This window comes from Homalodisca vitripennis, chromosome 1, assembly GCF_021130785.1.
Source record: "Homalodisca vitripennis isolate AUS2020 chromosome 1, UT_GWSS_2.1, whole genome shotgun sequence".
Taxonomy (NCBI): domain Eukaryota; kingdom Metazoa; phylum Arthropoda; class Insecta; order Hemiptera; family Cicadellidae; genus Homalodisca; species Homalodisca vitripennis.
The window spans coordinates 248204627-248225591 of NC_060207.1; the positions used below are offsets into that span (position 1 = coordinate 248204627).

Consider the following 20965-nt stretch of genomic DNA (forward strand, 5'->3'; position numbering starts at 1 on the left):
GATCTGGCGAGAACATTGTTGTTAACTGACATTGACAATACCACATACATCACAATGTCATTAGACGTTGTCCTGCTTCAACATGCCCTTGTGGAAGCTCAGGAACTTATCTGGTCCCAGATCTGGCGAGAACATTGTTGTTAACTGACATTGACAATACCACATACATCACAACGTCATTAGACGTTGTCCTGCTTCAACATGCCCTTGTGGAAGCTCAGGAACTTATCTGGTCCCAGATCTGGTGAGAACATTGTTGTTAACTGACATTGACAATACCACATACATCACAATGTCATTAGAGTTCAAAATAATTACTATGTTACTGTTATTTTCTATTACACATTTCAAAGTTCACCAAACACAATAAAGAACTTAGATTAGGGAACTTATGAGAAATGCAGTGATTATTTTATTTTATTTCTAACACTGACTATATTTGTTATCTGCAGAACGTGTCTCAGATCGTAGACTTTACTTGTACAAGATGATTGTGGTAGTGTTAAACAATTTCCAATTAAATTGTTTAAAATGTTTTCAGAAATTCTACTTTAAGTTGCTCTAATGAGACTTAAAGATCTAGACCCAAATAACATATTGAAGTTGCTCTAATAAGAAACTTCTTCGCTGATAAAAACCACCAAGAGGTGAGATCTGAATATGTATTTTGCTACAATTGAGTCATATGAGTAGGTGACTTAAAGCTCTAGACCCAAATAACATATTGAAGTTGCTCTAATAAGAAACTTCTTGGCTGATAAAAAGCACCAAGAGGTGAGATCTGAATACATATTTTGCTACAACTGAGTCATATGAGTAGGTGACTTAAAGCTCTAGACCAAACTAACATATTGAAGTTGCTCTAATAAGAAACTTCTTGGCTGATAAAAACCACCAAGAGGTGAGATCTGAATATGTATTTTGCTACAATTGAGTCATATGAGTAGGTGACTTAAAGCTCTAGACCAAACTAACATATTGAAGTTGCTCTAATAAGAAACTTCTTGGCTGATAAAAACCACCAAGAGGTGAGATCTGAATATGTATTTTGCTACAACTGAGTCATATGAGTAGGTGACTTAAAGCTCTAGACCAAACTAACATATTGAAGTTGCTCTAATAAGAAACTTCTTGGCTGATAAAAACCACCAAGAGGTGAGATCTGAATATGTATTTTGCTACAACTGAGTCATATGAGTAGGTGACTTAAAGCTCTAGACCAAACTAACATATTGAAGTTGCTCTAATAAGAAACTTCTTGGCTGATAAAAACCACCAAGAGGTGAGATCTGAATATGTATTTTGCTACAACTGAGTCATATGAGTAGTTGACTTAAAGCTCTAGACCAAACTAACATATTGAAGTTGCTCTAATAAGAAACTTCTTGGCTGATAAAAACCACCAAGAGGTGAGATCTGAATATGTATTTTGCTACAATTGAGTCATATGAGTAGGTGACTTAAAGCTCTAGACCAAACTAACATATTGAAGTTGCTCTAATAAGAAACTTCTTGGCTGATAAAAACCACCAAGAGGTGAGATCTGAATATGTATTTTGCTACAACTGAGTCATATGAGTAGGTGACTTAAAGCTCTAGACCAAACTAACATATTGAAGTTGCTCTAATAAGAAACTTCTTGGCTGATAAAAACCACCAAGAGGTGAGATCTGAATATGTATTTTGCTACAACTGAGTCATATGAGTAGTTGACTTAAAGCTCTAGACCAAACTAACATATTGAAGTTGCTCTAATAAGAAACTTCTTGGCTGATAAAAACCACCAAGAGGTGAGATCTGAATATGTATTTTGCTACAACTGAGTCATATGAGTAGGTGACTTAAAGCCTTAGACCCAAATAACATACCAAATAACCCAAATGATCCTAAGTGTTCGCCTAACAAATAGAAAATTTACCAAGTGACACAGCTATGATCTGTAGTAAGATGGAGGCCAGTCTGCGAAACTCTTCAGCCACTCCTCCCACTGTATCTTCAAAGTTGGGGATCTCTTTTGTTGGAATCTTCCTTGAAAAATTCTGAATGTTGTAAGAATGTCTCATCTCTCTTCTCCACTCTCTGTTGAACCTATAGCAGTTCGTTATACCATTACAGATTTATTTGGAGACTGTAGTAATTAGATGGAGGTGATTGTTTGACATATATTTATACAATTTCTTGAGTTTATTTTACATATCTTTAACTAATTTATTACTGAAATAAATTCATAAAATAGATGCAGTTGGCACCACTGTTTTGATCTAAAATAAAAATAAATTTCAGTTTTGAAATGTATGAAATAGCCAATGCTTAAATTCAGTAATTTTGATGAGTACCCAAATTATTCAAGGTTTCTTCTTAAAGGAACATGTAATTTGTAAATATTTACAGAGACTACATTTAATTCCAATCATCTTTATAGAATGGTCGATCAAGAAGCCATTCGTGTAGAGCTTTATTCATGTCAGTTTCTTTCCCATGTATGAAGGTTTCTGCTCGTACAGCTCCAGACGATGTGCTGGGAGGTATACAACTACTGTATATCGATTGTATCTAAGCTCACAATGTGTTAACTTATTCATCAATGAATGGACCTGATAGTAGTATCTAAGATTTTCAAACACATAATAAGCACTGAAATGAAACATAGCCAACCAATACAGTCAAACTTATGGTTGTATTTCTCAAGTAAATATATCTCTCATGATATTTTTGAACGATCAGATAATACTTGGTGGTAAAGCCCTCACAAAATGATTGACCAGTTGTTGAATGTACATTCACCTCCATTTACAGTCAATACAGAAAGCATATTACAGACTGGCACAGAGCTGTTGTTCTTTGATTGGACATTGCACCATAATCGAGACCAGTCACTAAAAGCACTACTATGCATTGAGCACTACTAAAAGATAGGTAGTATCACTTAGTAAGAAGACTAGACATGTAGATACGCCATGGCATTCTTCAATGGTTTATCAATGAATAAATTAACATTTTCTGTCGCAGGAACTAATTTCTAGCACGTTTCTTACTTGTTGATATAAGCTTTTTCTCACATGGTTCAATAAATAACAAAATTTTGATTTTGTTATCTGGCCGAATTCCATACCTTTAATTCACATGTATATTGGTAAAACATACACGACCCAAGGCTCTGGTCATGGTAGGCTCTGGTCATGGTAGGTGGTGTCAGTTTCAGTTTATTTGGTTACAAGTAGTTATAGGCTACCAAGTTCAATGGTTTTTGATTTTATGGTTGGTAAGCACATTGATACAGTTGTTGATCTCTCTATTCCCTACCTCTCCATCCCTGCAGGAACATATCCCTGGTTGTCTTCAGGAGGGTTGAGGCGATAAACATTCTTGATGTCGTCTGGCAGATCACAAAACTTATCCATTATCTTGTACACAGCTTTCAACTGGAAAAAATACAATATTGGAATAGTTACATTAGTTATAATATCTTAGAAACAATACAAATTGAGATAACAAAATGATTCCAATAAAGTAGGAGATTGTGAATGAAGGATAAGAAGAGTTTTCTTTAACACTACTTCAGACAACTTCCTTCGCTACAGGTGCACTTTTGATAACAAAATGATACCAATAAAGTAGGAGATTGTGAATGAAGGATAAGAAGAGTTTTCTTTAACAGTACTTCAGACAACTTCCTTCGCTACAGGTGCACTTTTGATAACAAAATGATAACAATAAAATAGGAGATTGTGAATGAAGGATAAGAAGAGTATTCTTTAACAGTACTTCAGACAACTTCCTTCGCTACAGGTGCACTTTTGATAACAAAATGATACCAATAAAGTAGGAGATTGTGAATAAAGGATAAGAAGAGTTTTCTTTAACAGTACTTCAGACAACTTCCTTCGCTACAGGTGCACTTTTGATAACAAAATGATACCAATAAAGTAGGAGATTGTGAATGAAGGATAAGAAGAGTTTTCTTTAACAGTACTTCAGACAACTTCCTTCGCTACAGGTGCACTTTTGATAACAAAATGATACCAATAAAGTAGGAGATTGTGAATGAAGGATAAGAAGAGTTTTCTTTAACACTACTTCAGACAACTTCCTTCGCTACAGGTGCACTTTTGATAACAAAATGATACCAATAAAGTAGGAGATTGTGAATGAAGGATAAGAAGAGTTTTCTTTAACAGTACTTCAGACAACTTCTTTCGCTACAGGTGCACTTTTGATAACAAAATTATACCAATAAAGTAGGAGATTGTGAATGAAGGATAAGAAGAATTTTCTTTAACACTACTTCAGACAACTTCCTTCTCTACAGGTGCACTTTTGATAACAAAATGTTGATATTTACTATCAAGGGTGTGCCTCTAAACAGGGACAGTAAGCTGAAAGTTGCTGGGTATCAGGACTTTAAATCACTACATTCCATAACAACTTTCCCCGACCATGGCCCAGATCTGTAGAGACACAAGCAGCATTACTATACACCCTGACGACATTGGGTGACTCCACAAGGTTATGTGATACAGTTTAAGGAAAGACCAAAGTTGTTCACTCTTTATAAACACCGTTAAACACAACTATTATAAATAATCTCCAAAGATTACAGTATAATTTATTATTGTTATTATTATTGATGGTTTTATTTCAAATAAACCTAAAATGCAGGACTACCTTTAAGATTGTCTCACTTACATATTCCAATAATGTAAAATTTAAACCAAAGGGAATACAGTGTTTATAGTACAAACAAACTATTAAAATAATATTAATACATAATGTTTAAAATATTTATTTTAAGACTAATTAAAACAAAATATATATTTTAATATTATTTTAATAGGTTTTTTGTATAAACACAGTATTTCTTCCTAGGTTTAAATTCTACATTGTTGAAAATATGTAAGTGAGAAAATCTTGAAGGTAGTGAGTCCAACTGTATTTTAGTTTAGTTTATACAAAACACTTTGATCCTTACAACACCGGGTCAGGTTGATGTGTGTTCATTGCGCTCCACTGAACACACAATATATAGTCTAACAATCATATATAACAGTCAATTCATTATTGACCTACTCATCTTATTTATCCAGTTACGAGTTGTTTTAAAAACATTCAAAGTAACTTACTAAACTACAATTAACTGCTGAAAAGGTACCACAAGAATTTCGGGCATTAACCATCATTATCTGCAACAAAAACTTAATTTCTGTCTGTCCGTCCACACGATATCTCAAAGTGACTCCTAAACTTTTATGAAGCCTCATTTCTATACAGACAACACTAAATTTGATGATGGTGCCCTCACTTTATTGGATTAGACTGAGCATCAGGATATATTTGTACATTGGTCATGGTTACCATGATAGCAACAAACAATTGCAGGATAAATTAATTTGTAAACAAAATAAGTACAATAAGATAAGATATAAGATTTCAACATGTAACAGTAACACATGTAGTCTCAGAGAAACAACAACATAACTTGGTAATTGTTGTATAAATGTTTAATAATTACTTCTATGAAATCCCACATAATGATCAAAAATGTGAATGTATTATGTGGTAAGACATCACAAAAAAGATTAATCTGCAGGCATGAAATTTCATTTTTAAAAGACAGAATGAATTCTACCATGGTTAATTTCAAACTATGGAATGTTGACATTGTTCATTTCTCTTTTGTTTGCCAGGGAGATGTAAACATTCTTTCTGTATGATTCTCTGTCTGCAGGGCAGGGAAGACATGTGAAACTCATACTTAGAACAAATTAATAAACTATTATAAATATGTATTTGATAATTCATAAAATGCTCATAATGTATAATTTATAGTACTTATGATAATATAATTTAATCATATTTATCATAATCACTAAGAATGCCCAGCAAAAGATTAATCATTTTATCCCTTACTATACTAAACATTTTTGTATTATTTAAAGTTGACAAATGATTTTCAAATCTCAACAATATCGCAGGGTTTAAAGTGAGTTCAAAGAAAGGCAACACAAGAAATGTTGTGACCCAATCACACAATTTTATTGCGATATTTTATTAATATTCAGATTTAGATTTCGTGAAAGATACATGTTGGTACGTGATGGCCACAGTTAAATAGTCTGGAAAGTGGCTATTTGATTATAAATTGGTTAATAATAAAGCTTCATTAATTTCTTCAAACAAAGGTAAACGCCAAGGAATATATAAAAAATAAATTATCAACAGTAAGTCATAAATCTACCTACCAACCAAAGTCACCATTTCTTTATTCCATGAAATTATGATAAATACGCATGGGATATGTAGTAAAGTAAGGACATAAAACCAACCTACTTACACTTAATATTGTACATAGTTTAAACACAGTTAGAATGATAACAAAGTATAAATTGTTTTGTTGAGCAATCTTTAAGGTTTAAACCTTTTCTTTGTAAGTAAATATTTTTGTAGAGTTTATTTTCTATACAACAGTGTTGTTGATCATGAAAAGATTACTCAACGTCAGAAAATACAATATGACATTTTCTATATTCTGCAACTCACTCTTTCTTCTGTGATGCCATGGTTGACAAGAAACACCAAGCCCTTTGTGGACAAAGAACGGTTAAGCTGATCTGCTATTTTCCGTAACCATGGCTTGATCGGTGTCGTCACAGGACCTACAACATACAAACGTTTAATGTGTATTAATCTATCCACATTTTAACCAATTTTAGTCTTTGAACAAGTCTAAAAGATGGTTCAGCAGGATCTATGTCAGTCTCCAGTACTCCACAGATCTGCCATTTACCAGTGTGACAAACTAATTCATATGAGGCAATGCAGGAATATAGCAGGAGGTTCCCCTTCCTCTCAAAACATTAATAAGTTTTGACAATGAATAGGCTCAGAACATAATGATAACATATGGTCAGCCAAGCAACACTCATCATACACATCTACTGTCACCTGCTGATTGTTCATCAACTTAGACCCACTAAATTGTTTCCTCTGTAAATAAATTCATTTTTGGGATCTGGTATTGTAAAGAGGCTAATCATAATTTTTTTTATCTTATTGAATGACTTGTATTATAATTGGCACACCACTGTACAAGTTAGAAAATGAAGTATAGGCCTATAAACTTCTAATCATTATTGTTAAAGTTTTGAGTTTGTTAGTAGGAATCCAAGTTTTACTTATTACTATTTAACACCTTTCATGGAGCTGCACTGTGAAAGTTAACACTCAACATGATAAAAGGTTAATAAACTTCATTTGTTGATATAACAATCAAACTCTTTGTTTCCATAAAAAATTACTACAAAAATATACACGATAGACATTAAGAAAATCTTTATGAAATCAGAGACTCAATATTTATCCAAGAAATCAGTAACTATTTCCAGTACCTACTAACATCACAACAGAATTTATCTGTGGAAGTTATCAGTTCACAAAATGTTTACCAGAAAAGTCAATTTCTAAACATAAAATGGGTTTTACTCGTATATTAAAGTGGAGATAAGAAAAGATATGTAAGGATTGACAATATTGACATAAAAATAATTGCAATATTCAGCTTTCTACGAAACGCTATGTTTAAAGATTTACTGTTTGTTCAAAAATCCAATAAATTAAATGTTTAGGCTAAACTTTATACATATTGTTCATAATAACTTCATTTCCTATCAATAGCTGCACATAAACAACACACTCTAAGCAATAAACTGGATTACACATCAGAATGCCTAACTTGGAGTTTGTAATTCATTCTCAATGTAGTTGTAACGAACAAAGAAGCAACACATTCAGAAAATCTATTACAAAGAATATTCCATCTGACGACCACCGGCGGTTGAGGCAAAACCTCCTCTTCTCTGCCACTTAAGTTTCATTACCACTTGAGCCTTTTAATCAGGAAGTGGGCACTCTTCAACAAATTATCCTACGTGCTTATCAGCTCACTTGATAATGGGAGGTCTGGCACTGTCATGTCTGTGATAACGATATCATCCATGAGATAATGCGCCAATCACGAGAAAGCGACATCATTTTAAATGACTATATTGGAAACTAACAAGTTTCTAAAAAACCCATTACATCAAGCTTTAGACATTCACCAATTCCATTTCTAACTAGGCTGGATTAGAAGTGACAAATGTGTATACAACATGACAACGGCATGTGACCCATGACGTGACCAATCCTTACAATCAACTTCTTTTTAACATGTAACCATATGTATATGAAACATGGCTAGAGGATGAGACAGGTTTATATTTATTTCTTAAGCCAGCGAATATTAGAAAACATTTAATTTTCTTCCATTATATTATAAATATTTTTATGGCATAAATGGATACATATAACGTCACTCCTCATAACTCTAACTGTAATACATATTGTCAATATTAAACATTTTGATATTAGGCCTTTTTTGCTTGACACACAGCTCTTCAAAAGTCACTGGCTGGTAGTATCAGGAGAAAGATTATGAATGTATCATGATCAGGTCTCCACGCCCACATCCCAGGTCAATGACGTACAGTGCGTGGCAGTAGACACACAGCTCTTCAACAGTCACTGGCTGGTAGTATCAGGAGAAAGATTATGAATGTATCATGATCAGGTCTCCACGCCCACATCCCAGGTCAATGACGTACAGTGCGTGGCAGTAGACACACAGCTCTTCAACAGTCACTGGCTGGTAGTATCAGGAGAAAGATTATGAATGTATCATGATCAGGTCTCCACGCCCACATCCCAGGTCAATGACGTACAGTGCGTGGCAGTAGACACACAGCTGTTCAACAGTCACTGGCTGGTAGTATCAGGAATAAGATTATGAATGTCTCATGATCAGGCCTCTACACCCACATCCCAGGTCAATGACGTACAGTTCATGGCAGTAGACACACATCTCTCCAACAGTCACTGGCTGGTAGTATCAGGAATAAGATTATGAATGTCTCATGATCAGGCCTCTACACCCACATCCCAGGTCAATGACGTACAGTGCATGGCAGTAGACACACAGTCTTCAACAGTCACTGGCTGGTAGTATCAGGAATAAGATTATGAATGTCTCATGATCAGGTCTCTACGCCCACAACCCAGGTCAATGACGTACAGTGCATGGCAGTAGACACATAGTCTTCAACAGTCACTGGCTGGTAGTATCAGGAATAAGATTATGAATGTCTCATGATCAGGTCTCTACGCCCACAACCCAGGTCAATGACGTACAGTGCATGGCAGTAGACACACAGCTCTTCAACAGTCACTGGCTGGTAGTATCAGGAATAAGATTATGAATGCCTCATGATCAGGCCTCTACGCCCACATCCCAGGTCAATGACGTACAGTGCATGGCAGTAGACACACAGCTCTTCAACAGTCACTGGCTGGTAGTATCAGGAATAAGATTATGAATGCCTCATGATCAGGTCTCTACGCCCACATCCCAGGTCAATGACGTACAGTGCGTGGCAGTAGACACACAGCTCTTCAACAGTCACTGGCTGGTAGTATCAGGAATAAGATTATGAATGTCTCATGATCAGGTCTCCACGCCCACATCCCAGGTCAATGACGTACAGTGCGTGGCAGTAGACACACAGCTCTTCAACAGTCACTGGCTGGTAGTATCAGGAATAAGATTATGAATGTCTCATGATCAGGTCTCCACGCCCACATCCCCAGGTCAATGACGTACAGTGCGTGGCAGTAGACACACAGCTCTTCAACAGTCACTGGCTGGTAGTATCAGGAATAAGATTATGAATGTCTCATGATCAGGTCTCCACGCCCACATCCCCAGGTCAATGACGTACAGTGCGTGGCAGTAGACACACAGCTCTTCAACAGTCACTGGCTGGTAGTATCAGGAATAAGATTATGAATGTCTCATGATCAGGTCTCCACGCCCACATCCCCAGGTCAATGACGTACAGTGCGTGGCAGTAGACACGCAGCACTTCAATAGTCACTGGCTGGTAGTATCAGGAATAAGATTATGAATGTCTCATGATTAGGCCTTTACGCCCACATCCCAGGTCAATGACGTACAGTGCGTGGCAGTAGACACACAGCTCTTCAACAGTCACTGGCTGGTAGTATCAGGAATAAGATTATGAATGTCTCATGATCAGGTCTCCACGCCCACATCCCCAGGTCAATGACGTACAGTTCATGGCAGTAGACACACAGCTCTTCAACAGTCACTGGCTGGTAGTATCTTGAATAAGATTATGAATGTCTCATGATCAGGTCTCTACGCCCACATCCCAGGTCACTACGTACAGTGCGTGGCAGTAGACACACAGCTATTTTTTCCTATGTTATTGATAGGACCGCCCTTAAACTACACGTCTCGAAATTTATTTAATCCTAGGAATATTGTTTAGTTTTCCGTTTCTTCCAGATGTTAGAAGGCAGTACTTAGAAAAGTTGAGTGTAATTTATATAAATACACGTTGTAAAGTGTAAAAGAAACCAATAATATAAATATTAGGTCGAACTTTACCTGTAAACACGAAAAAGAGACGTAAAGTATAACAATGAGATTATAGTTTTGTCCATAACTTATTTTTGTTATGTTCTCCCAAAACGGCGTGAGTCTGCTCCATTCCAGAAATGTTTTTGGTTTGTACAATCAACAAGAGAGCCACCACCCGTTTTCCCATGTTACCTTTATACAGCTATGACGTCAAACAACTAAATGGAGCGCATTAAATAAATGAAGTTATGCTGCCCCACCCTGTATTTATCCATATGTTTGTTTAAAGATAAGATTTACAGACAAGTTAGACGATATATATCAAGTATTTTTTCTCTACTTGTCCTAAGAAAACAAAGTACAAGTGACGTATTCTGGCCGTTAACATTTGTTAGTTAAAAAAATAAAACTCGATTTATTGTGGCTTATTACTTCTCATAAATACAGACAGTAACCTATTGTGAGTTGCATAAAGAGTTTAACTACCTCACATTTTACCTGGCTATTTCAAAAACTGTTTTGGCTGTAATTTGTGAAATATTTCACTAAGTGGCTAACAACCAAGTGGCATAGCCTACTCATTAGTTCTTGAGAAAACATTTGATCCATGTGTCAGAGAAGCGGCCCTGTAACAACTACAATTGGGGATATTCATTTGTAGTTTGTAATTATTTGCAAACAGTTGTTTTAGTCCACAGCTATTTATTAAGTCTATTGTTGAAGTCGTAGACGTACGCGTATTCTTTAGTTACATTCAACAACTCTCGAACACATTTTCAGTTAATTTTCATACGGCTAGTGCGGTACTGTTAATTTTCAAGGAGGGGTGTAATTAGATAGATTACAGCCTACATAGTTGGCTAAACAAAATAATTAGTGGCTGTCTCAGCTCAGAGCTCACAAGACCTTGGACATCAGGTTATGGCTTGCTCGGCCTCTCTTTTAAACGTGAGGTGAACTCGTAAGTTACCGTAGTCCACAGTTGTAATGCGGGCTGATGACAAGTTAACTCCTCCTTGTTTACTTTTTGTGGACATCAGGCTATGGCTTGCTCGGCCTCTCTGTTAAACGTGAGGTGAACTCGTAAGTTACCGCAGTTTACAGTTGTAATGCGGGCTGATGACAAGTTAACCCCTCCTGTCTACTTTTTGTGGACATCAGGCAATGGCTTGCTCGGCCTCTCTGTTAAACGTGAGGTGAACTCGTAAGTTACCGTATTCCACAGTTGTAATGCGGGCTGATGACAAGTTAACTCCTCCTGTCTACTTTTTGTGGACATCAGGCAATGGCTTGCTCGGCCTCTCTGTTAAACGTGAGGTGAACTCGTAAGTTACCGTAGTCCACAGTTGTAATGCGGGCTGATGACAAGTTAACTCCTCTTGTCTACTTTTTGTGGACATCAGGCTATGGCTTGCTCGGCCTCTCTGTTAAATGTGAGGTGAACTCGTAAGTTACCGCAGTCCACAGTTGTAATGCGGGCTGATGACAAGTTAACTCCTCCTGTCTACTTTTTGTGGACATCAGGCTATGGCTTGCTCGGCCTCTCTGTTAAATGTGAGGTGAACTCGTAAGTTACCGCAGTCCACAGTTGTAATGCGGGCTGATGACAAGTTAACTCCTCCTGTCTACTTTTTGTGGACATCAGGCAATGGCTTGCTCGGCCTCTCTGTTAAACGTGAAGTGAACTCGTAAGTTACCGTAGTCCACAGTTGTAATGCGGCTGATGACAAGTTAACTCCTCCTGTCTACTTTTTGTGGACATCAGGCTATGGCTTGCTCGGCCTCTCTGTTAAACGTGAAGTGAACTCGTAAGTTACCGTAGTCCACAGTTGTAATGCGGGCTGATGACAAGTTAACTCCTCCTGTCTACTTTTTGTGGACATCAGGCAATGGCTTGCTCGGCCTCTCTGTTAAACGTGAGGTGAACTCGTAAGTTACCGAAGTCTACAGTTGTAATGCGGGCTGATGACAAGTTAACTCCTCCTGTCTACTTTTTGTAATATAAGTAACACCTATGGGTGTATTTAACTGAGAGATTTCAAATTTCGAATCGGGACACATCAGGATATACAGTACCTACAGAAGCCTTTTCTATTAATCTAAAGAACCCAAAAACGTTTAAGTGTACAACAAGTGTTCACTCCGTTGTCAGTAAACTAGTGCTGGCACTGCGTAGCCTGGGACGTGAAGGTTTACAGTTTATGGGTACACAATGACAAACTGGCGACACACGTCACTACGTCACGTGACCTTGGCGATACACTCTCTGTCCGCACCGCTGGTTGTTCTGCCGCAGCTCGTGCAGCTGACAGGAGTTACTCTCTTCATCCCTGAATAATATGGAAAATCTTTGGGGAAAATCACAACATGTTCTAGACGTTCTGTTAACGTTACAATACCGTAACTCGGGGCTGTGAATCTCACTGTTGAAATCCGTGTGGTTCCTTTAGTGTCAATCAGGAAAAGGATAAATGTGGTTGGCTCGCCTGGCCTCGCGCGTGTGACGATATAACAGATCCTAATGTGTGTTTGTCTGTGCAATAATATAGTACACGAATAAAATTACGGACTTAATACATGTGTCCCTGTCACCCAAGCCCAAACCAGTGGTGCAGATGCCATCCTATTAAGGATTCTCGACCACACCACTGTTAGTCCCCTAGACCCCTGCCTTGTGAGATGGAATGAGTAACAAAGATGGAGGTGTTTTTGACAACTTGGAGCATAAAAATATACTTATTGTATAAGCTGGAATTATACGGTGTCACATATCTTACTTATAATAATAATAACCTTTATTGTATAAATGATAATCAACACATTACATTGCAAAAAAGTAATAATGAAAAAATATTTACATTCAGACTCAAAATGTTGGTTCATTCTTTCATCGTTAATTTGCCATTAATTGTTTACTAATTAGTATCCCCAGCGGCTTGCGACAAACTCGTCGACAGAGTAATACACTTGGTACAACGGGAGTTTTGAGATGAGACTGAACTGTGATGAATTGTTCAGATGTTTATGGCTTCAGGGAGACTATTATCAGTCTGACACCAACTGCTGTTTAATGCTGAAGTTGCCCTATGTCTAGTCTCGTAACAGTGAATATCCCTGCCCTGAACCAAAACATACTTCGCCTTACAGTGCAGGTTCATCTCAAAGAGGCAGGATAGAGCAAACTCAGCAATACTAGTTCTCTGAATGCATTATAAATGACTTTTTAGGTTTCAACTTTGAGATGATTCGAACAGTTCTTTTGTAGTCTAAATACTCTCTCAAGATTGTATTTAGCACAACTGCCCCCAAAGTTTTATCCCATAAGCCAAATGTGGTTGAATTAAGCCAAATTATTCAAAGCTCAAGATTTGTAGAGAACAAAGATTTGCAAGGCATATATGCCAAAAATAGTCTTAGAACAGACAACATTTATTATCGTTGCGGGACAAACCGCGATCTAGGTTTATCCCTAGGAACTTTTTGGAATCTATATTCTCAAGGAGAACGTCATCCACCATGACAGCAGAAGAATTTTGATTCAACTGCTGCCGAAGACATGAATACTCGTACATAACATAGACTTGGGATTATTTCTTTTTAAATTGATCCCTGAAAAATTGTGTCATACTTATCTTGTTCTTTCTATTTCACTCCTATTACTGAATGAAGATAAGACATATAATTTATTGTGGTTAGCCCAGGATCGATTTATGACTGAAAATATAATAGGTTATATCCTACTGTCAATTCTATAGAAAATCATGCGGTTTTCATGGTTATGGTGACATGTTTCGACGTAACCTTCATGTCAGACGTGGTGAGTAGCCCAACTGTCGTTACCGCGCTACAGTCTGCAGGACACATCGCGCCCGATCGTGTTTGTGTAGATTGTGCTAGTGGTGTTTATTTATATATGAAATTTTAATTCTATGTCAAATGTTCTGGCGACCATCTTGATGTTATCTGGTGTACTAAACCGACTGATGACTCTCAGCCGTTATAGTCACAATTCACAAAGGATGTCTTTAATTGTGAAATGCTTTGTATTAGGAGACCACACGTGGACATTGCTGAATGTGCTGGCGGTCACCTTGATGTTATCTGGTGTACTAAACCGACTGATGACTCTCAGCCGTTATAGTCACAAAGGATGTCTTTAATTGTGAAATGCTTTGTATTAGGAGACCACACGTGGACATTGCTGAATGTGCTGGCGGTCACCTTGATGTTATCTGGTGTACTAAACCGACTGATGACTCTCAGCCGTTATAGTCACAAAGGATGTCTTTAATTGTGAAATGCTTTGTATTAGGAGACCACACGTGGGCATCGCTAACTATACTGGCGACCATCTAGTTTTTATCCCTACAAAACAGTGTTAAAACTCAATATTTTATACCTTTATTTTTTATTGAAGATTTTTGAGGAATACATTTTACAAACATAACTAATATGAAGTCAACAATTTTATTTTACTTTCTATATTAAATGTTGATTACTCCATTTAGGAAAAATTTACAATCTTTTATTTCACCTTTTAAATTATTATAAAGAAAGTATATAGGTACTTTATTTCAAACTAAAAAATTAATAGTGTTAAACTCTGTTAAATGAGCTAATAATAGCATAATATTATACGAGATTAATCATAGTTCTAATGTGGTATACGCCAGGTCGTTTCATCACCACCGACTCTTAAATCTTAACCCCAACAACTACGAACATTAAAAAGAAAACTATTCAATGTTTTCACCTTCTTCAAAGACACGTTACTTTGCATCGCAATAAATTTCATACGATGGTATTCATCATTCATACATACATTTTGGGTCTCTAGCAAAAAAGATACTACTCAATTTTTGAAAATACTGTAAAAGTAATTGTTTTTAATTATGTATAAAAATACAATATATAAAGCTATACAATTTAATAAGGTCTTTCAAATTCTAAAACACGGTAATTACTAAGGATTTTGATGTATTGATCGTGTTCACGAAAGTCACTCAAAGACAGCTGAAATACTCGCAGTTAATTCTGTCTCGTCTGTAGTCTGTACCGAGTCTAGAGTTGCTATCGATATATCACAGGCCACAAGTACCGAGACAACGTCACGTGGGAAAGAATAAATTACTCTCGTCGCCAGTAATAAACACAATTAAACAGGTCATCCGTTCATTCACCTACACGTATGAGACAAACTATGGGCCCACATGCAGTGACGTTGTGTACCACACTATAGTGTCTATGAATGTTTTTGTTTCTAAATATTTCTCAACATACTCAATTTATGCCCAAGAGCCTCTGAGAGAGGAAATGTCACAAGATGGCTGCTAGAACACAGACCGACCACCACTTGCCCTTGAGTGACTGAATGTATAGGGACGCCACTGAGTTAGATGACGTTGGTTTATGATCTAATGATAGTCCTCACGTTATATCGCTGCGAGCCGGAAACTGTCACAATATGGCTGCTAGACCACAGCCCGACCACCACTTGCCCTTGACTGACTGAATGTCTAGGGACGCGACTGAGTTAGATAACGTCGGTTTATGATCTAATGATAGTCCTCTCGTGTTATATCGCTGCGAGCCGGAACTGTCACAAGATGGCTGCTAGACAACCACTTGCCCTTGACTGACTGAATGTCTAGGGACTCGACTGAGTTAGATAACGTCGGTTTATGATCTAATGAAAGTCCTCTCGTGTTATATCGCTGCGAGCCGGAACTGTCACAAGATGGCTGCTAGACAACCACTTGCCCTTGACTGACTGAATGTCTAGGGACGCGACTGAGTTAGATAACGTCGGTTTATGATCTAATGATAGTCCTCTCGTGTTACATCGCTGCGAGCCGGAAATGTCACAAGATGGCTGCTAGACAACCACTTGCCCTTGACTGACTGAATGTCTAGGGACTCGACTGAGTTAGATAACGTTGGTTAATGATCTAATGAAAGTCCTCACGTGTTATATCGCTGCGAGCCGGAACTGTCACAAGATGGCTGCTAGACCACAGCCCGACCACCACTTGCCCTTGACTGACTGAATGTCTAGGGACGCGACTGAGTTAGATAACGTCGGTTTATGATCTAATGATAGTCCTCTCGTGTTATATCGCTGCGAGCCGGAACTGTCACAAGATGGCTGCTAGACAACCACTTGCCTTTGACTGACTGAATGTCTAGGGACTCGACTGAGTTAGATAACGTCGGTTTATGATCTAATGAAAGTCCTCTCGTGTTATATCGCTGCGAGCCGGAACTGTCACAAGATGGCTGCTAGACAACCACTTGCCCTTGACTGACTGAATGTCTAGGGACGCGACTGAGTTAGATAACGTCGGTTTATGATCTAATGATAGTCCTCTCGTGTTATATCGCTGCGAGCCGGAAATGTCACAAGATGGCTGCTAGACAACCACTTGCCCTTGACTGACTGAATGTCTAGGGACTCGACTGAGTTAGATAACGTTGGTTAATGATCTAATGAAAGTCCTCACGTTATATCGCTGCGAGCCGGAAATATCACAAGATGGCTGCTAGACCACAGCCCGACCACCACTTGCCCTTGACTGACTGAATGTCTAGGGACGCGACTGAGTTAGATAACGTCGGTTTATGATCTAATGATAGTCCTCTCGTATTTTATCGCTGCGAGCCGGAATTGTCAAAAGATGGCTGCTAGACCACCGCTTTTCCTTGACTGACTGAATGTCTAGGGACGCCATTGGGTTAGATAACGTCGGTTTACGATCTAATGATAGTCCTCTCGTGTTATATTGCTGCGAGCCGGAACCGACACAGGATGGCTGCTAGACCACAGCCCGACCACCACTTGCCCTTGACTGACTGAATGTCTAGGGACGCGACTGAGTTAGATAACGTCGGTTTATGATCTAATGATAGTCCTCTCGTGTTTTATCACTGCGAACCGGAACTGTCAAAAGATGGCTGCTAGACCGACGCTTGTCCTTGACTGACTGAATGTCTAGGGACGCGACTGGGTTAGATAACGTCGGTTTATGATCTAATGATAGTCCTCTCGTGTTATATTGCTGCGAGCCGAAACCGACACAGGATGGCTGCTAGACCACAGCTCGACCACCACTTGCCCTTGACTGACTGAATGTCTAGGGACGCGACTGAGTTAGATAACGTCGGTTTATGATCTAATGATAGTCCTCTCGTGTTTTATCGCTGCGAGCCGGAACTGTCACAAGATGGCTGCTAGACAACCACTTGCCCTTGACTGACTGAATGTCTAGGGACTCGACTGAGTTAGATAACGTCGGTTTATGATCTAATGAAAGTCCTCTCGTGTTATATCGCTGCGAGCCGGAACTGTCACAAGATGGCTGCTAGACAACCACTTGCCCTTGACTGACTGAATGTCTAGGGACTCGACTGAGTTAGATAACGTTGGTTAATGATCTAATGAAAGTCCTCACGTTATATCGCTGCGAGCCGGAAATATCACAAGATGGCTGCTAGACCACAGCCCGACCACCACTTGCCCTTGACTGACTGAATGTCTAGGGACGCGACTGAGTTAGATAACGTCGGTTTATGATCTAATGATAGTCCTCTCTCGTATTTTATCGCTGCGAGCCGGAATTGTCAAAAGATGGCTGCTAGACCACCGCTTTTCCTTGACTGACTGAATGTCTAGGGACGCCATTGGGTTAGATAACGTCGGTTTACGATCTAATGATAGTCCTCACGTTATATCGCTGCGAGCCGGAAATATCACAAGATGGCTGCTAGACCACAGCCCGACCACCACTTGCCCTTGACTGACTGAATGTCTAGGGACGCGACTGAGTTAGATAAATTCGGTTTATGATCTAATGATAGTCCTCTCGTATTTTATCGCTGCGAGCCGGAATTGTCAAAAGATGGCTGCTAGACCACCGCTTTTCCTTGACTGACTGAATGTCTAGAGACGCCATTGGGTTAGATAACGTCGGTTTACGATCTAATGATAGTCCTCTCGTGTTATATTGCTGCGAGCCGGAACCGACACAGGATGGCTGCTAGACCACAGCTCGACCACCACTTGCCCTTGACTGACTGAATGTCTAGGGACGCGACTGAGTTAGATAAATTTGGTTTATGATCTAATGATAGTCCTCTCGTGTTTTATCGCTGCGAGCCGGAACTGTAATAAGATGGCTGCTAGACCACCGCCCGACCACCACTTGCCCTTGAATGACTGAATGTGTTCGTGTTATCACTGAGGTCTACAGCGAAAACGTGACAATCACTTGCATTGCAACTGCTATTTATAGGCTAGGGGCGTTATTTTCCTACAGATAGTGTTGACCACGTCAAGTTCTTTCGACATTTACATGTCAGAATGTTGCAAGCAGCTGTAGTGAAGATAACGAGTAAGATTACTTTAAAACAAAAACAATACAAAGTGAAACAGTGCAATTTCCTTTTAAATAGCTTATTTTTATATTCTATAATAAACTAGGAACTTTCCTGAAGACGACTTTCTTTAAACCGATAGATAATACAAATACAATACGGCTTTGAAGAGTAATTCACTAATTGCATTAACAAATAATGACAATACCCAAAACACACAGCTGCATGTAACGTTTTCAACCAGATTTGCTTCGGTGGTCTTATTGTACAGATAATGATGCGAAAATCTCATATATACCTGACGATATTTCGGATACATCGACAAACCTTTGGTACACGTGTATCCAATTAACAGTAATTATTGTTTAAACTAAGCAAAGAATAATAATGATTGAAATTGCGAGCTATTTGGCTTTCATAAATAGATAAGATTGTTAAAAAATTATACATAACCATCATTATTTACAACACAAATTGATCATTTTACAAAACCGCAGATAAAAATTATAACATCTCTTACAGTATTTTTGTATAGACAATGTTTAAATTTATGTTGATTTTTGGACTAATTTCTTATTTAATTTCACTAAATGAGTTTGGTCCGGTATACAGCAAGTTGTCCAGGACTACTCAGAGGTTCTGCAGAAGTGCAATTCTATTGTCTAAAATTTATCCACGAATTTTTTATGATGATAAAATAACTAAACGAACAGGATATTGCAGCTTCGGAACAAACTTGGAAAAGTGTAGGTAGGCCTAACATCGGAGGGCGTAAGACCAATCTTTGACAGCTTGATGCGCGCCTACTTGGGCAGTAAGTACTTCCATAGAGCAGCATTCAAACCGAAGCACTCACTTACACAAGTTACTTTAGGCATGATAAGTTTGGGGTTTGGTGTGTGTTGTGTATTTTAAACATTATTCTTTTACAAAAATAAACCATTTACGTACATAAAGTTGGTAAACGTTTTCAAGGCTAAGGGCTGAGACGCGTGGTATATTTAGTATTTACGTACGTGGCAGTTACACAGTTAGACCTTGCACTAGTGCTCCTTGGCGGCGGTGAGAGAACACGTTGCCTACTGTACTCGGTTGCTTAGCTGTCATTTAGCACTAATTACAAACCAACCGCAAAAGTGTTAGTGTTTCGAAATGTGTGGCCATCACTCATCAGAGAATGGCAATGACAACCGGTCCACTCGAGCAGGTATAAACAATACGTCTGACCTACTCGCTGATAACATTAGTGGACGATAGTGTCATTGCTCGACCAGAAGTAGTAGCCTAGGGGCTTACCCGTCCTCCATGACCCTGTTGGAGGTACTCGCCCTTGTGCCTACTGACAAAAAAAAACAATTCGCATTATCGCTAATTTAAACTTCAGAGAGTCGTGCAGGACAGCGTTTAAAAATTTGCAACTGTTAACTTTGCCATGTCTCTACATCTTAGAAACAACCTTATATTGTTTGTCTAAATGTGCCTTAACCAGAGGACGAGACATACATGAATATGAGACAAGAGGCAGAGATAACTACCGTTCGGGAATGCACAGAACGGTGGTTTATGAACATTTGCCTTCGCAGGCAGGTGTTCATTTTATAAACAGATTGCCAAACAAAATTAAAAATGCCTCAACGCCCAAGGTGTTAAAAACTCGTATCAAACTCTGCCTGGCGTCAAACGCTTTCTACAGTGTTGATGAGTTTCTGGCATTCAACTGGGAGACCACGCGATGAGGAAACTGACTCCAGCGCCGAAAGTGGGCGTAATTGGCATGGAATGAATGGGGAGTGAATGTTTGAATGTTGTAAGTTTAAATGTGGCCTTGATGTGGGATGAATGGAAAAAATTTAGACATGAAAATTGACGTTTGCTATGCAATGTATTGTCAACTGCAATTAAACGATTTGATTTGATTTGACTTCCAGTATACCAAGCTTTAAAATTAGTGTCTCTCACCAGTTCATAGTCAATGTGTTCACATTTGGGTGGGTCCGGTTGATTTTGAGATCTTTGCCGTTTCAGTTATTTTAACAGGTTTCCGTTAAAATTTTACAAATATATACATATGTCAGTTTCCCCATACATTGGGATATTTTGTTTTCGATACGTTGGTAACAA

The 20965-nt window shown here is 38.4% G+C and overlaps 1 protein-coding gene across 3 annotated transcripts in view; it reads right to left on the bottom strand.

The window, feature by feature from the left end:
* Nucleotides 1-20965, bottom strand: part of LOC124353239 (2-oxoglutarate-dependent dioxygenase htyE-like) — a 55818-nt gene that overhangs the window by 30826 nt on the left and 4027 nt on the right. For all 3 annotated transcript variants that reach the window (XM_046803155.1, XM_046803157.1, XM_046803156.1), the window contains exons 2-4: nucleotides 6538-6653; nucleotides 3304-3422; nucleotides 1919-2088 (exon numbers count right to left, since the gene is read on the bottom strand). In XM_046803155.1, coding sequence (XP_046659111.1) covers nucleotides 1919-2088; nucleotides 3304-3422; nucleotides 6538-6653 — 405 coding nt within the window. The remainder of the gene's footprint in view (nucleotides 1-1918; nucleotides 2089-3303; nucleotides 3423-6537; nucleotides 6654-20965) is intronic.